The 22,898-nt window shown below is 43.8% G+C and overlaps 1 protein-coding gene across 1 annotated transcript; it reads left to right on the forward strand.

Moving 5' to 3' along the window:
* Positions 1–711: 711 nt before the first annotated feature.
* On the forward strand, positions 712–7,179 carry LOC139289269 (Krueppel-like factor 15). Its single transcript, XM_070910838.1, has 2 exons — positions 712–2,193; positions 6,986–7,179. The coding sequence occupies exons 1-2, from the start codon at positions 716–718 to the stop codon at positions 7,152–7,154; spliced, it is 1,647 nt and encodes a 548-aa protein (XP_070766939.1). The 5' UTR covers positions 712–715; the 3' UTR covers positions 7,155–7,179.
* Positions 7,180–22,898: the final 15,719 nt, after the last annotated feature.

Below are 22,898 nucleotides of genomic sequence, written 5' to 3' on the forward strand. Positions count from 1 at the left end.
ACTGTGCGCCTCGTTTCCAGGTGAACTTTGGAGTTTTATTCTGATCTCTGAGAGCACACGCGTCGGTGGACGTTAAGAGCTTGCAGTGAGGACCACTAGGGGGAAATGAATAGACACGCGCCGTTGAAATGACAGCAGAACCATGTGGCCCTTAATGTTAGACGCGGTGAGAAATGGGAACCCCTGATTCCACATGGTCAGCTTGAAGTCTGAACCAGCAGCTGCAGCGTACACACACACACACACACACACACACACACAGTCGTCAAATTCCCCCTCCTTCACATGTGGTTGACTTTCCTTTTGAAGTGCCATCAGCTGCAGACGTCTCGCACAAGCAGCAGGTAGCGCATAGAGACCAGATCACAATAATACTTTTCAGTCAGTCTGCTGGTTTACTTATTCTTATACAGTATAAACTGTCCTTTTAAAAAAACAAACATTAACCTCAAGTCATGGTGTTACTGTGTTGGTGTGCTGGTTGGATTGAATTCAAATGGAATTGAAAAGCAAGCAGAGTCAGAGTTGGTGCTGCCAGATGGTCAATATCTCAATATCTCTGTTCAAGTCAAACATTCCTTGCTTTGGTCATAACTGATGAACGCACTCGTTTGTCTTTTGCAGGGAGAAAACAGTTGTTTTGTGTTAACGTTCGGCCGATCTGCAGCGGGACAGCTTGACCTTCAGAGCAGAGCGGACTCCAGCTGCCACAGGAATGGTGGATCACTTGCCGCTTGGTGAGGAGACCTTCCTGTACTATACCGGCTCTCCGGGCTCTGACTACAACTGTCTCTGTCGCTACGCCAATTGCGGCGTGTCACCAGGCATCATGGTAACTGATGCATGCGTCTACGATCACCAGCACCCCTACCAAGGGGTGGCGCTGTCCTCTTCCTCCCCTCGCCTCTCCGAGGATGACCTCAGCGACTCCTCCAGCCCTTGTTCCTCCCTGTGCTCCAGCCCTGAGTCCTCGTCGCCGACATTGCAGCACGTTCTTGGCTCCGGCTACGAAAGCAGGAGCAGCAGGAGCAGTAGCTCCTCAGGAGGAGAGAGTCAAGACAGCCTGCTGGACCTCCTCATCTCACAGGCTTCCCTCAGCACCTCATTAAGCTCTAATGCCAGCAGCAACTCTCTATCTTCCTCTCTATCCCTGTCCTCCCCACCGTCTTCTTCCTCCTCATCTGCCCCTCTTGTACCCATGGGACTCGCCTGGGAGTCCAAGAGGGAGCAGCGGCTGAGTCTCCTCCAGCAGCCGGCCAAAGAGGACTGTTATGAGTTCCCCGTCTTTCTGGACGAGCTGCAGGATCCTGCAGTGCTCCTCTTTCAGCCCACCCTGGAGGAGATTGAGGAGTTCTTGGAGGAGAACATGGTAGTAGCAATGGACAAAGACGAGGAGGGGAGTGATGAGGCGATGTCACCAACGCCAGAGGATGCTGAGGCGGAAAGATCAAGGACATTAGCAGGAGAGTTTGTATCAGTGACACAGACCTCAGATCAGACTGTACCTGTGGCTCGTTCTCCACTCTCCTCCTACACAGAGACCAAACATACACCATGTGCATCTGACATGGACCGCTCACCATCAGCAGTGGATGTTAGTTATAGTTCTACAAGCAGTGGTGTTGATGGGATCAAACAGGAGGACTGTGGTTCAGAAGCTACCAGTGAGGCTTCCGGTGTGCCTGTCATCCTTCAAATCCAGCCCATACAGATCAAACAAGAACCCAACCCTAGTGCCATATCAGACGCTGTCACCCAGCAAACCCAACCCCATTTAACGGAATCCCAGCCAACCCAGGCCCCGTCGGATATCAAAATCACCCAACTCCTGGTCAACATCCAGGGTCAGACCTTTGCCTTGGTGCCTCAGCTGCTTTCTCCGGCAAACATCGCTAGCTCAAGCAAAACCGGAAGCACCGCCTCGTCCAAATTTGTCCGGATTGCGCCGGTGCCCATTGCCGCGAAACCCATTGGGCTTGGGGAAGGCTTGCTAGGCGGCGGTTCGACTGCAGGGGTCCTCGCTGGAGGTCAGAGGTACCAGAAGAGTGCAGTGGCAGACCTTATTAAAATGCACAAGTGCTCTTTTCCCGGCTGCAATAAGATGTACACCAAGAGCAGCCACCTTAAAGCCCATCTGAGGAGGCACACAGGGGAGAAGCCCTTCGCCTGCACGTGGCCCGGCTGTGGATGGAGGTGAGCAGGGCCGAGTGTCTCTTTATAATGTCAGTATGATCCAAATCATGAATGAGCCGAAAGAGAGATTGGCTGGAGAGATAAACAATCATTTAGAGCTACAGTAGAACATTCTTGCGATCTCCAGACTGTATATGTGTGTTCTATATGATTACCTACACTGCAGAGATGACAGTAACCAGGGTGATCAACTCCCGCTGTCCACTCATATACAGGCGCTTGAAGATAAGCTGCTGTTGACTTTTCCCTGTGTGTGTAGACTTTGAAGGAAGTGCCACGCATCAGTTTGTCATGTAAAGAACAGCGATGAAGGCGCTCTTCATCGTGGGGTTATATACCAGACAAGAAGAGGCTGTGACACTTTAGGAAAGTACAGATCTGAATCCATCAAGTGCAATAGGACGAGATGTTTGTTTGCTGAATTGCTTTCAAAAGGGCTGAAACAAGGTTTTCTCTTAAACAGCAAACAGAAGTCCTTTTAAGTATGTGTTAAATAAACAACGAGAGGATTTCGGGTAAAGGAAGCTACATTCAGGTCTTTGCAAGAAGGTTACAGTTTGTTCTATTCTACATGCTGGCTGTGGGTCCTCACTATCTGTGTGTTTTTGGTGCCGTGGTAAAGTTGTAGATTAGATAGAATGCCTTTTGAAGTTGTCTGCATGCAGACTTTGCCCCCTGCTAGTTGTTCCACTTGTTTGCTCACTGTCTGCAACCACTTCACACACACACACACACACACACACACACACACACACATTAATGCAGTAGAGATACACTAGATTATTGCAGAATCAAGTTCAAAGTTTTTCACTTCAGACAAGCTCTCATGGCACCCAGAATTAATTATCAATCCATGATGCATTTTTACAGTCTCCTTGGCCACAAACTGGCCTTATTTGATTTTTGATTTGCTTTCATCTATTCAGTTCAGTTCAATTTGACTCATCCCCAGATCACAACAAGAGTTATCTCATGACATTTTACGTACAGTGCAGGTCTGGACCGAACTCTTAAGCGAGACAATCCTAATTTCAACTCAGTGTAAAGTTAGGGTTAAGGTTAAATCTCGGTAAGGGTTTGAGTTTAAGGGTGCGTTTAGAGTTTGCAGTAGGTTTAGGTAAGGAAAGTAACGCAAATGTGTATGAAAAAGAGTGACTCGGATAAGTTTGGCTCGGCAGATAGTTGTGTTCCACGCTTTATCAGTCTCCCTTGCAACACCACGCTCAGCGAGGAAGCTATACTGCACCTGCCGCCAGATCTTAGACTTTTTTATACGCATTATGTTTGGGCTTGCATCCAAACGAGCTTATGAATAGCATATTATGTGATAACAACTTAATCTGGACAATTTGTAGAATACACGTTTATCCCGTGGAAGCCTGTGCGTCATCACGCTGATGATGATGATGACTCCTTCTTAACTTGGGCGGCTTCAAACACTTGCAGTCCCAAATTGCATGTAACACTTTTATGCACAAAAGCCTTGTAACGTGACATCAGTATAAAACATCCCCAGTCCTTCCAGAACTACACTTCTTTACGTCTTTACATGACAGCCGCAATATACTGTATTATACAGTTGCCCTTTCCCTGCTCCTCTGCCTCTGGGCCAGAAAATAGAGGTGAGTCAGTCACCTCTTACCCTCTATAACCTTAGAACAGATCCATGTGTTGGCTCCTCTGAAGTGGAGAGGAGTGCTATTTCATTGGCTGGAGGTTATATCTCTTCCATTGCCCCGAACTGTTCTTTCAGCGAAGCTTTTTGGACTTTTATCCCTCTCTTTCTCTGGCTGTAGTTCATGCACAGGTCCGGATGCGCTGACATTAAGTCACACGTAAACACACACGCAGTCAATACATGCAGTGATTGCATGCCGTGTTCTCTGCTCGGACCTGCGCGGCGACCCTCGTGTGAGGTTTGCGCTGGAGAGGCTTGGCTCGGACCCAAACAGTTTGCTGTAATAACACAGTGACGCGTGTGTGTGTGTGTGTGTGTGTGTGTGTGTGTGTGTACCCGACATCTGTCGTCAGGGGGCCGTGGCGCGTTGTCCTTGTCAGCTGATGCATTCCTTGTTACAACTAAACAGCGTTGTTGGGTGGCGACAGAGCTGCCACGGCTCATGTTGCATTGGGATGTTGACACTCGGAGAGAGTCAGTCATCATGATTATTGATCCTCCTTGGAAACTACCATCTTCCTTACCTCTGCAGGGAGGCCAGTGAGGTTGAGACGTTGAATCCAGCTTTTCTGGTTTATAAAAAATAAAATCTAAAGAGGTTTTATGGTTGCTTGTATATAGCTTTGCATGCAGGAGGCAAGGCTTCTGTTATTGATTAGCGCTGTCATGCGTTAATGCGAGTTCCCTTTGAACTTACACAGAGCTGAGATTGAACCGCCCATGAACGCGGTGACAGGAGGCACAGAGGGGCTTTGAGCTGACAAGGATAAACTGAACAAAAAGAGACAAGGAAAATAAAGATGACAGATTTCACTCTGTACAGTGCGTGTGCTTGCCAACATCTCTGTTACTCTAATTTTCCAGGTGTGTAACCAACCTGACGGCCCCACCTTTCTGTGTGGTTTTCTCTGCGCTCTGTTGGCTTCAGAGAGGAGATCAGGGACAAGCTAGAACAAAGCCTGCGTACGTGTTTCCCACAGCAGCCACGCTACTGTAATGTGTATACTATGTGTGGTGCTGCGGCCACACCGAGCTGCCCCTCCAGTGAAAAACACGCTCGAGTCATCAGCAGAAGTGCCCTCCAACCTTGGCGTTGTGAACTCGGTGACCTCGCCCACCGTCCCTGTAACGCATGGAGCTGGGAAACCACAAGTTAGATAAGGAGGGGGAGGAGTAAAGAAATAGAGGAAGATCTATAACAAACAATCAGGCTGTCTATCTGAGTAAGTCCTAAATGCATGTGATGTCGACAGGTCCTGCCCGGTGCTATAGTGTGTTATAGTTGGGCTCAGGCCCAGTTTGAGCCAGTAGAATAGCTGTACATGGTTTATATCATGCCCCAGCTTGAAGCTGATGCGATGCAGCTTTAGGGTGCGCCGTGTGCGTGCGCGTCACACATAGGAACAAATGTACAGTCATAAGTAAAGACACTGATGCGGTTTCAGATTGTTATCTTAATAATGACATGTCTCAGGTGTCGTAGATTAAAACATGCTGCCAATCCCTTTAACACCTGTAAAAAAAAAAAGAAAAAAAAAAAAGAAAGAAATATGACAGACAAGTCAACACAACATCATTTTTTCCTCGAGGCATTTGTCAGTTGTTTGTTGTTGAAAACATTTGTTTATGTTAAAGCGGTGGACAAAGTGGAGCATTTAGCAGCGAAATAGTCAGATATTCTTTATAGACCAAAACAGAGCCAAGAATCGAGTGAATGTTACATTCGATCGGCCAGAAACACGACTCCAAATGAACTCTACTAGTGCTCTGTGTGTGCTAGACGTGTATAATGGGTAACATTTGCCATATCAACTTTATAATGTGATAATATGTCAGTGTCAGCTCATTTCAGTGCTGCGATTTGCCCATAGACCAGCTACAAATAGAGTAAAATTAGCAAGTTATTCCTGTAGCTGTGGTAGTAAGCATGCTGTATGTGTAACAGATTTAGGTAAACTCTAACTCATAAAAAAAAAGGTATTTTTAGTATATATAAGGGTTGCATTAGTGCTTGCACATACTGTAGGTGTCAGGGACTTTGTGTTTGTTTAACTTTATGTGTTTACCGATTGTCGTGTTGCCTCCGAGTGGCCAAAAAACGTAGCTTTAACGTGTGGGTTAGGGTTCGTAATACTGGGCCATTAAAATGATGAATAGGCCCGTTGTGTAATCTGTGTCTAGAGTGGAAATGGTTCGAAATAACCGCGAGCAATCTCTTTACATCTCTGTGAATTATCGCCTTCGTGCCCCCATGCTTTCAGCCTGCCGCTGTAAATACGCCGGGATATTTCATCCGTGTAAATGTATCTGATTTTAACAGCTTTACTAATATGCAACAGATGCACATAAAGATATACACGCACGCACCTGCACAAACAACAGGCACTACTCCACTGGCCGGAGCCCATAGAGACCAGAGAGCAGAGCGGGCCAGGAATAGACTGGGCTTGGATTTGCGGTGCTCATGTGTTGAGCTAAATATGGGATGTGTTCTTTAGCTTCACAGAGAAGCGGCAGGGTAACACATGTATATAGCTTCGCACCTCTCAGGTTACCCTCACATTAATCTGACTCACCGGATTTATAGACTGTTAACGCTAAGTCTGCCATTGGCTCGACTATTTCAGTCGGAAGTCTCCTCCCCTTCAGCCGCCCAAGATGGAAGATTGTGATTGGTTTAAAGAAATACAAACAAGCCAGAAGGTTTTTTTTCCCCCCTGTCCCAGACTGACAATGCGTTGAGCCGGTGTCTGGCATATGTGAGAGACTACCCCTCATGTAAAACAGCTTGACATGGCTTTTATGTGATTCGGCGGCGTGATTGCATCCATTATTTTTATACAGGAAGTGCTGCATACGACGGTTAATTTATTTCACCTGAAGTAGGAGTATTTCAAAATGACAGAGAAATAGTCAATATTCCTTATGTTCCCCCGGCTGCCCCCGTCATCAGTGTGTGAATGAGACTTAGCTGTAAAGCGCTTTGGGAACCGTGAAGGTTGAAGAGCGCTACATAAGTGAGACCATTCATGTATTTGAAGAGCTGGGATGCGTAGTTTAATCCCTTAATGCTCATTATTTGATGAATAACATCCCGGGTTTCCTTTCTGGCAGGTTCTCTCGGTCCGACGAACTGTCCCGACACCGCCGCTCCCACTCCGGAGTGAAACCATACCAGTGCATCGTCTGCGAGAAGAAGTTCGCCCGCAGCGATCACCTGTCGAAACACCTCAAAGTCCACCGCTTTCCACGAAGCAGCAGGACAGGACGCTCTGCAAACTGACTCCTCTGACCCCACTCTGACAGACTGACGCTAAGCAGAGAGAGAGAGAGGGGGGTGGGGGGGCTGTGCTCGTGTATGTGCGTGTGACGAAAGAAGACAGAGGATGGGGTGAGAGTCCAAACACCTTTTTTAAGACTCTGTGCAGGACTTCTTTCGCTCGTGTGTGTTTATGTTCAAATCATGGTACTGTGATAATTTATTAGGCGGCGAGGAAAAGACTGTACAAACTGAAACAGAAAACTGTTACTTGACAACACCCTCGCAGGTGGAATAAGCTTTGTGTATATTACAACTTTCTTTCTCATTTTTACACTTTGAGGTGTGTGTTATTGTTAATGTTGGAGTCGAAAGCCTTATATCAATAAAAGTTGCATCTCTAAAGGGGCCTGCTATTATTTTAAACCCCCATATTTTTTTTTTTACCTCCCTGGAGCCAAATGTTGTTTCAAAGTAACATCAGCAAAAACTCATCCCTTAATGGCTTGAATTGAATTTGTTGCCAAACAAGAGCTTACGGGGCAATGGGAACTGTCGGGGGGGGGGGCAGCAGAGTAAATGATGCTTCAACATTCCTTTAGCTTTCAATAAGTGTCTTTGTTGCCTTTGAGTGTTGTTGTAGGAAAAAAAAAACAAAAAAAAACAGTCGTAACCTCAAACACAAGAATAAAGCTCAAGTTCATGTTGAATTACTGCTCACCAACAGTAATTTGCACTGGCACGCATGACATTTCTGGTTGTCTGCCAATTTACATAATAGTGTTTTGAGTATTTTGTGCAGTTGTATTGTATTCTTGACTGTTCTGCTACACCTTTTTTGGCTCATCTGGTCGAATGTGTCATTTTTATGGCCCTTTTTGGATCAAACCAACGGTCTGTTGCTCGGTCTTCGGACTCATGATATATCACCACATTTGTTTTCTGGTTGCATGACGTTATGTGATGCCACATCCTTTATGACGTTATGTCGCTTTATTTACTTTGTGTTGCTGCTGTCAAAAAAATAGGCGTAATAATACAAAATGGTCAGTGTGAATCAGTCTAACACACATTTATTCACACATTCAAATTTCTTTTTCAGGAATCGCGTGCCATTACAGCATCAAATAAAACACTCAGCCCAGACCTCCAAAATGAATGTGTCAAAGCGAGCCTATGTAACTGTGGATGATAATGAATGGTAGCAAAAGGTAGATAAGAGACACAGAAGTGCGCTAACATTAGCCACCCGCTACGCTATGGGTCACACCCGTGAGTGTTTCATTGCGCATGAATTAAACTTCTTATTTGCAAAAGACATTATGTGCTGTGTCTTCTTTCAAAGGTGACATAGACTCGCTTTACGTTCGGGAATATTTTGTCCCTTTCTTAAAAGAGGGATCAATTCAGACATGGCTCTCAGTCAGTTCCCATTGAAGCCTCGCGTCTTGCCGAGTCAAGCCTTGTTTCCCCTCCCTCCCGCAAATGAATTTCATGAACTGAAATGAAACCATTCGCATGTCAGCTGGAATTCTTTTGTACTTTTGTTGCACATTTGTTGAGACTGGAATTGAGTGCCGTTACAGCACCAAACAGCAAATTCACGAGGAATCTATGAATCCCTTTCGTTTGCTTCGGTCTTGCCCTCATGTGACGTGTTACATCGTATTCATCAGAAGTAAACCGAGGATTGTAGAGCATTCAAAAGCACTACTATCTTGAACATGCCTTTATCTTGCAGTGTAAGGGAACAGTGAATGTTTTGCTTTTTTGTCATATATATATTATCCATTTACCTGTATAGATTGCTTTGGTGTGTGTCATACTGCATCTCTTGAATTAAACCAAATTAGTCACGGGAGAGACACTAAACGCCTACTGCACAGACCCCAGAGATGGTTTCCTGTGCCATAAAGTTGTTGATCAGTTGACATCAAACCCTAGTGTTGGGTACACAGCACCTGAATGGGATTGCTGTTTGGAGGAAGTGTTTTATTTGTCAGGCATTCCTTCCATAAAATCAGAAGAAACACTTTTGGGGTTTCATACGTGAGCCCATGAATGTATGTAAATACGGCATATGCATCTGAAAGGAGGGTCGAAATATTCTTCTAGTGATTACTGTGATTGTGAAAGCTTTTTTAAAAAAAAAAAATATGTACAGAAAGTGTTTGGTAACTTTTTTGTTGTTGGGTTTTTACACAACATGTTATTAAAAGGCTCATGGAAGGTTTCATAATACAGCCATGGAGAATGCATAATACAACCCCCCCCCCCCCCCCATGCATCTCTGCCACAAAATAGAATGATGTATCATGAAAGGTGATGAGCGTGTCATGTGCTCTGTAAACACGTCACAAAGAAAGAGTTGCTCAAAAATGTTATATTTTTGCTTTTGTTCTTACATTTACAATAAAAATCCCGAAACCAAATACTGTATACTGTTTTTCTGTTTAGGCCAGCCATTAAGCATCCATAGTCTCTTCTTTTTTCTTTTTTTTTTTTACATTTCTGTTCTGATTTTTCCTTCACTTCGTTGAACTCAGCTATTCCAGCTGCTTTATGGTTAGATATTAGCCGGCCTTGGCTTTCAATATGTTATTGTCACTTACTCAAGTCAGAAAACGGCATTCAGGATGCTACAGGTCTCACAAAAGTAGGCATGTTTTTTTCACAGTGTTTTCTGGTATGTATTTTAAAAGCGAAAATAAAATCCCTTATAGAAAAGTAAGGTTCAGGGAGCTCAGGGAGAGAGACACACACACACAAAAAAAAAAGTTTCCCGTAAAGTTGCACAAGAAACATAAAGCTGGGAAACGTGAGAAATGTCAATGTAAGATTTGTACCACATGGCAGATTTTCATGGAAATTATACCCCCATTTCTCTGCTCTTCCTTCGCCCCACGCTCTTTCTTTTTCTCCCCGCCACTTACGCCCCCGTCTTCACAACATTTTAAAGAAACTTAAAAAGCTTTGGATGTTTTCTGGTTGTGAGTCACTGTGTAAAGAGCATAGAGGTAAGCGGCTAACAGCAAAAAGCAAGCTGTGTCTGTCTGTTCTGGATACACATCATGTTGATTTATGAGCCAGCGCAGTCTCGGAGGCATTCTGGGATGCAACAGGAGGATTTCATTCAACACATCTGGAAGTGAACTACACTCTGTTGGCTGCTCGTCTCAGGTTTAGCATTGAGGCTCCTTTTTCTGTCGTGTGTCCGTGGGTCTAACATTTTCTGTAGGTTACTTATATTACTGGACATCAAATACCCAGGCATACCTAAAGCCCCACCCCCCACTCCACTCAAAAATATGTTTCTTCTTGTTCATTGTGTAGAATGATGTATGTGCAGAGAGGCTGTTTTCACATTCATCTGCTGAAAGTGGAAAGTTTCCCTGGACCTGTGAGCATAATTTGTGACATCACACATTGCTTGGAAGCCAATCCTGGTCCAATTTGCAACGTACACAAGTGTGATGTAGAAACTTGAAGCCGCCAGCACACAAGCACTGAGAATGGACTTCACAGTGAAGAAGGAGACACCTTGTGTCCAGCAGGAAAGCCTCAGAAATGAACAACATTTGCATATTCATGGGATTTTTAATGACCTAGAAGGAGTAGAAGTGAAGTGAAGTCACACTCTTACCATACTGGTAACTCAACATATGCATGTCGACACAGTATACTGCTGTCAAAAGTAAGACAAAAAGTAACAGAGGACATTTTTAATCATCATCAGGAAGAAATTGGCAATCATCAAGAAATGTGTTTTATTTGATTTATACATTGAGATTCTTACCCCTGACAGCGAGCCGCGACGCATCATTGATAGTGTGTTTAGTTCTACCAATGAATGAACCCAAATTACCCTAACAGCCCCCCCCCCCGCGCTAAGACTATCCAAAAACCTTACCTTGGCAGAACATGCACTTAGTTGACTTATCACTAGACATCAAGTCTCATTGTAAATATTTCAGTCAGATGATCAGAGCTGTGTTTCCTTTCAATCTACCGCAGTATCAGTAATCTGTCATGTGTACAGCATTAGTTTACATTAAAAAAAAACGTCTTAGTACTGCATTGGGAATTGGTCTGACAATATTATTATTTGTTTCTGTGACTTCTACATTACCGGCAAACTGACTATCGCATGTCAGGCTGCAAACAAAACTAGCATTAGTTGCCAAATACTGGCAGGATTATTGATACTTATGCTAACTAATGGAGTCGAAGCTGGAGTTTGTGCGACCTGCACAAACACAATAACTCACCATGACTAAAAATGGTGAAATGCAACGTAAAACTACTGAAAAAGAGACAGACTCACTACCACCGACTCACTGCACACTGAGCTGAGGCAACAGCTGAGGGACAACGGCTCCCTTTTGTTATGTAATATGACACGTTATTGAAAGAGCACGGCCATTTTCCCCCCCTCGTGTCTTGTAAAACATAAAATCTGCGTAAACTTTTCAAATGGCAGTTTTCAGGAAATGTTAAGTATAAATTTAGAAAAAATAAATAAATAAATGAAACCTGTAAATTGCTCTTTAAGTGAGTATGAATAGACGTGTTTTTTTTATGAATACATAAAATGTGTTTCTTTAATGATCAGCAACTGTGTGAACAACAGCTGTGTGTGCTCCTCACACTGTGTGTCAATATGTTTGAGGGAGCAGGGGGGAAACAGATACTGTACACAAATCTGAAGGTCAGAGGCAAGTTACCCTGCAGCAAACTACAGCGGCCCATGTGCTGACTCGACATGTGGGATCAGATGATAACTGTTATGCAACTGCTTACAACTCTCAGCCAAGTTCAGACCCAGTGTGAGTATGTGTGTGAATGAATGCCTGTGTGTGTGTGTGTGTGTGTGTGTGTGTGTGTGTGAGAGAGAGGAGCAAAATGCTAATGAAAGAACAAAAGAGAACACGTGTAACAAGTCTGTTGCAAAATCAATGAAATCAGACTCTTGTGAGCAAAAGAGAGAAACCTTGTGTGTGTGTGTGTGTGTGTGTGTGTGTGTTCACAGCCTGCCCGTACTGTACTTCCACACATTGCAACACTTGAGGTTTTCCTTTGAAACAGTAATAACTTGCGTTGTCTGCACCACTATAAGCAACTGAAAGCAATAAGCAGGTTGGATTTCTGAATAATTTTACACTTTCTGGATTTCTGTAAAAAGGAAAAAAGAAATTACTTGAAAAGCCTCCAAACGCTGTGTTTTCTTTCGCTTTGGTTACTTAATAGATCATGCCACAAAGCTGAGCGAGGTCAGCTTCAATTCATTTTTTTTTTTGCCCTCACCACTATTCCTAGTTTCTTGGACAACTAGCATGCTCAGAATTACAGGGTTGTGTTTGAGTGCGTATTTTTAGCAATGCTGGCAGCATGGATCTGCGGATGGCCATTTATTCTGTTGGCCAGTTGGTTGGTCCACCACTTTGGTCCAGCTTGACATATATAACAACTATTGGATGGATTGCCAATTTTGCACATTCATTCATGGTCCTCAGAGGATGAACTCTACTGACTTTGGTGATATCCCGACTTTGCCTTAAGTGCCATCATCAGGTCAAAATTAACATTTGTACAAACTCTCTGGAAATGTGGCCATTCATGTGTTTCAGACAGTCGAACTCAGTTTGCCGTAGTTGGTAAAACACAGGCTGGCCACTTCTCATATCCTGGGCTCTGATCCCAAGTGAGTCAATTCAGCATCGAGCTGGTCACAGCTTATCGCAAATTATGTGCATGTTTATGTACAAAACAATCTCAATCAAAAACATTCCTCTGTGTAACGGCATTAAACTTCGTGCGGCGGGAGACGTGGAAAATTGCCCGAGGGGGAGAGCTATTCAAGCTATTTTCAGGAGCCACATAACCACCAGCTCTCAGTAAAAGTTTTGGCTTGCTTGTTCAAAAAAAATAAAAAATAAAGTTTCCATTGAGACTAGTAGCAATCATACTTTAATAGAGAGTATTCTACAATGAAAACTGTTTACAATGAGATCTGTGTATTCATCACAGGACACTGTCACAAGTATCCAGATCCTTTACTTCGGTAGAAGAATCAATACTGCAATATAATTGAATAGATATAATTGAATCTACTGAAAATGTTACCAGGGTAAAATAACAGTAGCATTGTAGGAAAATGTACTTAAAGTATCAAAAGGGTGCTGATTATGCAAGAGAATCCCTCATGTCAGTGTTATATTATTATTATTGTGGGCTAGATTATTATTACTGATGCATTGATATGCAGGGTTTTAATGCTGTAGCTGGTTGAGAGGGAGTTCATTTAAATAGTTTAACAAACTTAACTGACACTTTCAGATCTTAGTTTCAATCCAAGAATTTTAGAAAATGATTTTACTTAACATTCCTGGCATTTTGCCCACTTTGGCAGTAAAAAAAAAGAAAAAGAAAAAGGTTCATTGTAATAAATTGTTGTTTATTAGATGCAGTTTACCTCCAGTTGTCACCTTCAGCCTAGGCAGCGGTGTTTTTGCACAGCCAGAACGTGTTGGAAATGTCAGTAGCATTCATAAAAAAAAAAAAGTGTATGCCTTAATTACACTATAAGGGGGGAAGGAGCAGCAGTGGGCTACAAAACTAAAAAAAAACTGTGCACATGCACCCACTTACGCAATGTAAACTCTACATGAAGCAGCAGAGCAAGGTGACAATTTGTCTCGCAGATGATTGACACCGACCTACTGTCAGAGGAGTGAAATCAATGAAAACTTGAGTTCAAAGTCAAAGGAGTTAAAAAAAAAAAAAAAGAAGCAATGTGGAATGGAACGCAAAAAGAGTGGGCTGTCAGTTTAAGCATTCATCTCCCTCCGGCAAAATGCCAAGTCACCTCAACTCACCTGGTAGACAAGCCCTCCTCCCTCACTTTCTCTGGCCTCTGCTTTCGGTTCATATTTATTTCATCTCTCTCGAACAGCACTTGGACCACCACGTCCCACAAAACCTGAAAACCCACACAGACCAAGAAAACACACAGCAGCTCTTTTAGGCAGGTGATTTACAACACCTACCCACCGAATGGTGAACTCCTGGATGTATGACTGCCTCTACGCGACACCCAATCATTTTCTGTAACAACGTTCGCTCTGTGTCTCTGCTTCTTTCTGTCCACATTAACATATGTTTTGCATTTTAGGCACTCACCGGTGACTTACAATGAAGGGAGAGTAGAGAGGAGAAATCAATCATCTTCCCGTCTTTTCCCATTTCTCTCTCTCTCTCTCTGCAGTTTGTTCTGCTTCATTAAAATCACCTCTAGCTCTCTAAGAGTCGGCAGGCAGAGGGCCAGAGAGGCCAGGCGCCCGGGAGGCCTGGATTGGAGCGTGACCACTAGGCCCAGGCTAAAGACTTACAAAGCGTTTTTAACTGGTGTGACACACTTTAAGCTAGTTACCTGGTTGGCAGCTGCGGGTGTGAAATCGCGTAAAATGTTATAACTTCAACATGAAACAACAGATTTTCTGGTTACGCAAACAATCCGTAAACACATCATTGATAAATCATTACTTCATATGGCTAACTTGATCGCAGGTTACCTATTAACACATACAGCAGATGTAGAGCAGCATGTTTGTCATGTTTCTGGCAACATAGCAAATGCAAGTCCAATATTCACTCTCTGTTTAGTTGTAATTCTAGAAGGAAATCTGGCTCTTTATGTCCAATAGCTGATCACTAACTTTCTCTGTGTGTCGTTTCTGTGCTGCCAAAATGAAAACCGATGCCATGAGAGCAGCGAGAGCGAACCAAAACAGCAAAGTTGCGAGCTGAGAAATCATAAAAAACATTTTTTAAAAAGCAGAGCTACGGGAAACTGCAGGGTTCGTCACCACGAGCAACTCCTGGCACAAAACAGCAGCTGTTAGCTTGGATTGGTGACAAATGGTGACCCAGAGTCATGGTGGAAACTTCCATACAATACGTATCCGACCACTACTGCAGCAGAACTTCTCCACTGTCCACCTGTATGATCTGGAATAGTTATTTACCTGTGTTGCAGTGTTACAACATTTTCATTGGTTGGTTGAATGACAACCACAACAAGCTAAAAAATCAGCACTAGCGACCGCAGTTTGTGTGTAAATGTTTATTTAGCCCTCTTTTGGTGAAAATATGACTGTTTGGGACATGCTTGTGGTACAGATAGACTTGTCATAGCAGGAACAGCAAATGATGCCTCTGCTCTGCTGAGGTGTCCCTGTAAGCCACGTCGGTGTGAAAGTGTGAAAGTGTGCCAGCGTGCGCAATACCTGAATCCCGACGCAGCTCAATGTAATTCAGCCGTCATTCATCTTTATCATTTACACATGTGCTTTTCATACTGTGACATGTCAAAACGGCTCCTGTGAAAAGTGCCTATTATGCCGCAGGAGTCGGTTGAGACGTTTCTGTTGAGTTATTAAGCGTTTTTGACGCTATTAAAGTCGGCAAGAGCTGGAATCCATCGTCACTGCTGCGAAATTAAGCGAGTGACAGCTGCTGCCCTTTAAAAACGTAGGAGTTCAGCGGAGAATTCTTTGGACAAGTAACAATTCTACAGATACACTAAGGAAGGTCTAATAATAAATTAAGGAAAGGATAGTAGCCGCTGAAGGGTTTCCTCATTTTTGCAGAGCAACATGTTGGAGCATGGATGAAGTTACTGTAGGACGTTGCTGTGTGATCGAATGGTCTGACCAAGGAAGGATCCTGTGAACAGCTTGTGTCAGACGTAGTCGCCTCATTGTCAGTTATAAATTCACAGCCGATATCGTGGAGATTTACACCGAGCCAGCTGGACGTGAGCAGTCAAGGAGGACGAATAAGCCTCTCTTACAATCTGGATAAGAAAACGTTGTGGAAAAACATCAAGTCACTTTTAGCAGATTGCACCCCTGTTTGGAAACATTAAATGGTGGGAGAGGCGGGGAATGTGGCCGAGGGACGGAGAGGCAGAATGTGACACACTGAGGGAACCATTGAAAGGACTTTTGGAGGAGTTTGGTCCATTGGTCACAAGTTCCAATATCATTATCTGTGTCTCCAGCACACTGTCCAGTCTAGCACTGGCTTCCTATCATGTGTTTATCTAATGAGTCACATCCCCTGAGAGACGGCTGTAAAGACTATAATCTATCATCAACGGCAACTGCAAAGACACACATTCTGCCTGCAAGCAGTGTGTGTGTGTCTATGTTTGTGCATTTGTGTGTGTGTGTGTGTGTGTGTGTGTGGGTGCATGCACAGACAAGTTCAATTGCCAGCAGGTTTTTGTTGCATTATCAGTTCTCGTGTCACTGTCACTGATGGAGCAGATATCCTCAGCTCCAGTGTGAGCCCCTTTTAAAACTGATTAACTGATTAATACTGATTAATACTTCTGATCCAGCATGTGATTTTACAGTTTCCGCCCATTGCTTTTCCTCCGATACCTAAGTTAGATGTAACAGACTAAAAGAAAAGCCTTATCACTCTCATCAACTCTTTGGAAGAACAAACAAGCATATTTTGTAGAGTTTGGCCTGGGGGCCATTGATTGGGATGCCTAATGAGACCAATGACGCATGAAAATGAATCCGAGGCATCATGTCAGTTGAAGCCTGCATCTGTATCCAGAGGACATCAAATGCTTTTCAATTTGGATTTCCACGAAGAGAAGGAGGCCGACAGTACGAGAAAAATATGTTTTTGTGCGTTTTAGTCACAGTAATCACAACTAAATATTCTCCAACCGATATTCTCTGACCTCTGACTAATTGAATTTACATACTATCAAAGCGCCACTACTGTTAATGTGTCAGTACACCCAGCCCCTATGTTGGAATTGGGCGGGCTGCATCCATCAGTTTATGTAACTCTCAAAAACAAGCAGAACTACTTCATGCAGCGATTGGCCTGGCGTGCGGAGGTAAATGCTCTCATTTATATTTTTCACACAGCTACTTCTGTTTTCGTTATCATGAAATCACGTTATCGCTTTGTACGATAGTAATAATAGTAATAGTAATAGTAATAGTATGATATAATACTTATGATGATATTGTATATAATATATGCCCAAACCACAGTAATGTACGAACTGAGCTCTCTCTCGCTCACACACATACATATACACACACACACACACACACACACACACACACATACACACACACACAGTTGTGTAAAAATACAAGTGGTACTATTTCTTTGGCAATTTTCATTTATTATTTCTAAGAATGATAGAATTGCAAGATTCAGTAACAGACCTGATCACTTTTGGATTTTTATTTTCAACGAATAATGCAAAAAAAGTAGAATGGCAAGCATTTGTTTTGTTGTTGTTGTTCTTCTTCTTCTTCTTTTCCCCTCTTGATATGTGTTCCTGACGATTTTTTACAATTACTCAGAAAAGGAAATGTGTCAGGGTGCCGATCAACATAAAAAATGAGCCCATTAAAACAACACACGGCAGCGTAAAGTTGAAATGCCATACACACATTCCGTCGTCTGATAGGAAATGCATTGCAAAGCCATTCTTCTGAAGTGCACATAGAGGTATAAATGTTACCCCAGAACTAAAGCTAAATTACAAAGGACTGGAGGAAAGACTGACTTGATGAAAGGGGATAAAGTACTGTACACGGGAACGGCAGGACAAAAGACGCTGCGTTTAGGAAAGCAAGGAAACTTGAGTTGTTGAGGGGTGCACGCAGGGTTAATTTTGTCCGCATGTACCTGCAGTGTCTCAAGCACCCAGAGGGAGAGCAAGGACCCCTAACCTCAACACACCCGCTCTCTCTCTCTCTCTCTCTCTCTCACACACACACACACACTTTCTCTCTCTTATGTAATCATATGTATGTGCAGGGTGTGTGTGTGTGTGTGTGTGTGTGTGTGTGTGTGTGTGTGTGCTTGCGTGTGGCTTGGCTTACGTATGTATGCGCGTACCCCTGCACATGGGAGCTATATAAAAAGCAATACACTCACCGCCCTCCACCCTTGCCACCTTTTACCACACGTTATTTACGGCTGCATAGGAGCTCTGCGGCTACATAATACTTACTTACACTCACTCTAACAGCACTTTAAGAAAGGACGCCATGAATTAGAGGCGCACACACACTTTTGAAAGGCACAGGAGAGCGCTGTAAAAAGGAGAGAAGGGGAAACATAACACACTTGCGCCGAGCACTCTCATTCTAAGTTGCCCTCAGGTCTTGTGAATGTAAGGAATTCACAGCGAGGGGTGGAGGAAAAAAGGGCTTTTATTTTTTAACCAAACTCATACACATGCACACTAATGATTCGTAAGCGCACACCGAACTATATAACTGCACAAATAACACACAAATATGCAGAAGCACACACACTTACCTGCGACTGGAGACCTTTAAAGTAAACCCATAATAGCTTTCATCATCGGGTGGCATCTAGCATGTTCTAACACAAACGTCTGTCAAGCCAAGCGTCAGTCATGTATCGCACACTCAAAGTACAGTTATCACCTCAGGACAAAATCTGTCTTGTGTGGAACTGGATTCATAACAAGGCTTTATTGTTTATTATTATTATTATCCTGTAAAAAAAAGACCATACATTTTGCTTTAAACTCCCGTTGTCAGTGAATTGAATGTTGCTTTTCAACTGAGCTACAGTAACATTACCCTGAGTCCACGAAAAGTGGCGCTTTCTGACGCACATTCATTCTCCAGAAAAGCAGCAATCTCACGAAATTTTGCTCCCTGGATCTACACATCCAGAGTACTACTTCTCTCAGCATGGTGTGTACAACGTGTGCAACAGGCAACATCCTCAAGTGCAGCAGAGAGATGGAGTGAAGTGGTAGAGGATGGCAAAGCGAGGACAAGCATTTGAAAACGAAAAAACTGAAAGACTTTTTTTCACCTTATAATTTTACTTGAGTTAGTAGGCCTGAACCAGCGCAATGTCCCCCACCTCACCTGAGTTGTAAAAATATGTTGTTTTAAATTAATTAATTAAAGACCCACACACACCCTAAATCCAAATTCCAGTATCGGATCTCACTCCCAATCAATCATTTTACCACTAGATACATCAAACTCACCTTCACAGCTTCGCTGCTGACCAGGGCAGGAATATCATGGGGGCCATGGCCACCGTGCCTCCTCAGTCTGGCCTTATGCCCTCAGAAAATTATATGCCCTGAGGCAACAGCGGCATAAAAAGCATTTAACCAGCGAAACATGAGTTGACTTTCATTGTAACGTAGTCACAGGAAATGCAACGTGTACGCTATCGTTATTCAAAAATACTTCCACGAAAAACAAGACAATGGTCAGTTTGAACTGTTGGATAATGGAGCAACAAGGAGCAGCCACTATGAGCTGTTAGCTGCAGGTGACAGGCTGCACACCTCCAGCTCCTCAGCGAGGTAACCAACTCCTGTCACTGTGATCTGTAATATTATCAGACTGCCCTTGCTGTTAGTCCTACCACTGTCAAAATCTTAAGAATTACAACTTTAAAACACTGTTTTACTCGATGGCCTTGTGGCCCAGCTGGCATTTGGCCTTTGTGCCCCTAAAAAGATGAAGTTCCAGGCCTGCTATTGACAGTAGATTAGACGCAAAAAGTGGATGAGTTTTACACACACCTCTGGCTCTGACTTATTTACACTGGAATGACATTAATCCCAACTTGATGCAAAACCCCAAGTAAACCTGCCCTCAGTCAACTTCCCCTACACTGGCAGTGGTGCAGCACCAAAAGATGTTGCCAATCTAGTTTTGTCCATTACATTTCTGCTTGAATGTGGCTTAATGTAAGCAACTTCTCCAGCTCCAGGTATGCTGTATTTCTGTAGCTGACTTCTGATGTCCGTTTGGAGGGGCACAAGAGAGAAGATCATTATCCTACAGGGATCAATGTAAGTATTTCAAAATCAGGTTTTGGGGTAGATTTTCTCTTCAAGTTCCCGGTGTACTTGTTTCCATGAGTGCTGGCTTGTGTTCACCGAGTTCACTGAGAGTGGTGGAAAATAAAGTCAAAACACAAGCCTCTTTCATAGAACACCTTGGGAAGTTTACTTTCCTTGTGTGTGTGTGTGTGTGTGTGTGTGTGTGTGTTTGTGGGACAAAGAGAGGGAGCTGTGTCTTCATGTGTGGTGGTGGGGGAAATTCTCAGTGGGCCATATGCAGTATATCTATGCGCACACACACACACGTGGGGGGTAAAAAGGAAGGGAATGTTTTCCCTAATAAATCTCATCTGGTGGACTTTGTTACGCTACTCAAATTACCTCCTAGTCATTCACCGTAACTCAGTGGAGTTACATTGAAATTTGGCACTGGTTTCCTGAACAATTTGGTTCTACCTGAAATGTCAGGAGTCACAGGAAAACGGAGACTTGCCCCTTATCTGTATTTAGACACCAGTAATGCTGGCACTTTAGACCGCTCAGCCACCGTGACAGCCGTTGTGTGTTGATGATACAAAAGCAAAACATTGTATTGCTCCACATTACATGACTACAATTCTACACTGAGTCCTCCTGATGCAGTATGCCGAAATTCAACAAAGGACTAAAAGATACTCTGCTGAATGGTTTGCTGCTATATAATACAATGTTCTGTGAGGCTAATTGAGCGCTTCGTACATCACTACTCTGTCTTCCACTGTGAAAACTTTGTAAAACCACTTTTGGTGATTTTCACGTCTTAACTTTAAAAAAGCTGGAGTCCCTGCTTTCTCAGGTTGTACAGAACATGCAACTCTAATCTGGGGTCAAATCCAGTCCACCAAGAGAGACAAGAAGGACCTCCATGTTGTATGGCTGGACTTGGAGAACGCATGTGGGTCCGTCCAGTAGCAGTTAATAAGCTTTGCCCTATGTGTCAAGAACATTGGCGAGAGCTACTACACAGACTTGAAGATGTGCTACTTACTGCAGCAACTTGGCAAGGGAATAGCAATGGAATGATCTCTTTGCAAGTGGCAGGAGAGAGACACCATTCTCTCTCCTCTCTCTCTCTTCTACAACCAAGTAGAAGCCTGGGTAGAGAATTTACAGCCGATCTCACAGACAAGCACGTGGCAGCTGCAGTCACAGGCCAACTGAAAGTGACCAGACCTTCCCGGCTAATATAAAATCTGGTGCTACCAGTTCACGCTATATCAGTGTATGATGTGGCCATTGAAGATGTGCGAAATAAACAGCAATAGCCGTTGCAAAACTAGATGCCAAAGACCACAATTACATCGGGAAGTGGCTTGTCTCCCGAGCTGCCTCTCTGATGCTGCTCTGTTTGGAAGGAATCCACTGAAGAACATCTCACTTGGGTACAGACTGGAGAAGACCAGGCTGGTGCAGGAACTCAGACAGTTAAGTGACCAACTGGTCAGGAAGGCTTGTACCAACATCCTAACAGGGAGAGCATGGAGAAGTCAGAAGACTGTGTGGACAATGCCATCTCTAGATTAAAGCACCAAGAACTTGTCCAACAAGGAAGATGTGGTCTGGGCTGACAAGAATGGATGAAGGCTTGGTAAAGCCTGTTTGCCAACGTCAGCCAAGCCAGAGGACAAAGCGGGAGGGCATGACCTGTGGGAGATCCCTCAGGCAAGACTGAGCTTTTTAAATCAGAGCCACATATTCACATATGTGAATACTGTTGTCCTCTTCTGTGTTTGTGTGGCCTGTCCTCGTTCCAGGTCTATGGTGGAGAGGAAGTGGTGTGGCTCAGATCCCACTCAGTGGGCAAAACCTGAAGTGCTCAATTTCCTCCTGGATCCAGGTGAGGTACATTGTGATTTGTGATATGGGGTTATATAAATAAAACTGACTTGATTTGACTTGACATATAACCCTTCATAGCCCTTCAAATCTGGCACGATGGTTCGGCTCACAAGAAAACTGTGTCCTTTGCTACACGGCCCAGGTAAACCTCCACCACATCCTGTGTGGCTGCAAGACCACCTTGGCCCAGAGTTGTAACAGGTGGTGGTATGACCAGGTGCTAAAGAAGCTGGTAGAACTCACAGAGAGCATGAGAGTCTTGGCAAAGTCCCAATGTCACCAGAGGCAGCTTGTCCATTTTGTCACAGCTGGAAAATCGGTGAGGAACTGCCCCATACAGGACAGAACATCAGTCCTGGCTGCAGGAAAGGACTGGTCAATGAGAGCAGACCTTGTCAAGCAGCTGAGGTTCCCCACTGACATCACCACCACCACCACCACTACACCGAGACCTGATAGTCCGAGAAGTGTGTCCTGTTATCCAGGAAGTATATGAAATGAAAAAAAGTTGTGGTATGCTGAACTAGTGGCCGAATGCCAAGAGAAAGGCAGGAGTCAAAAAAGTCCTAAAAGATGTCTGAGAAGAAGCAGAAAAGGTTTTAGCTCGGGCTGCGTAGAAGAGACAAGAGCTGGAGGAACTGAGATGCCACATAATGGAGCCCCTGATTATCTAAATCCAGCTGCAGGGAGACGTCTCTTACCGCTGCCCAACCATCCTGAGAAGCTCCGGGATTAAAGTGGTGAAACATCAGTGAAGGCCCTGCACTGGCTTTTCTGCAGATTGAGAAAAATACTGACTTAAGTGCTGATGTTTTGTTGATCCTGATTAAGTAGCGTGACAAAGTAGCTGAAAAACATACCAGTGTATATGATACACACACTAACAGGTAATAGTAATTACTAAAGTTAGCTCACTTTTTTTGTGAAGAAACGTGTGAAACAGGTCAGGACCATCGACAGTATGTGATGAGTGAATCATACTGGTGAGCAGGGGC

This window comes from Enoplosus armatus, chromosome 8 (assembly GCF_043641665.1).
Source record: "Enoplosus armatus isolate fEnoArm2 chromosome 8, fEnoArm2.hap1, whole genome shotgun sequence".
NCBI lineage: Eukaryota > Metazoa > Chordata > Actinopteri > Centrarchiformes > Enoplosidae > Enoplosus > Enoplosus armatus.

Coding starts and splice junctions, on each gene's coding strand:
- LOC139289269 (XM_070910838.1), top strand. CDS start 716: ATGGTGGATCACTTGCCGCTTGGTGAGGAGACCTTCCTGTACTATACC. Junction 2,194..6,985: donor TGGCCCGGCTGTGGATGGAG/GTGAGCAGGGCC, acceptor CCTTTCTGGCAG/GTTCTCTCGGTCCGACGAAC.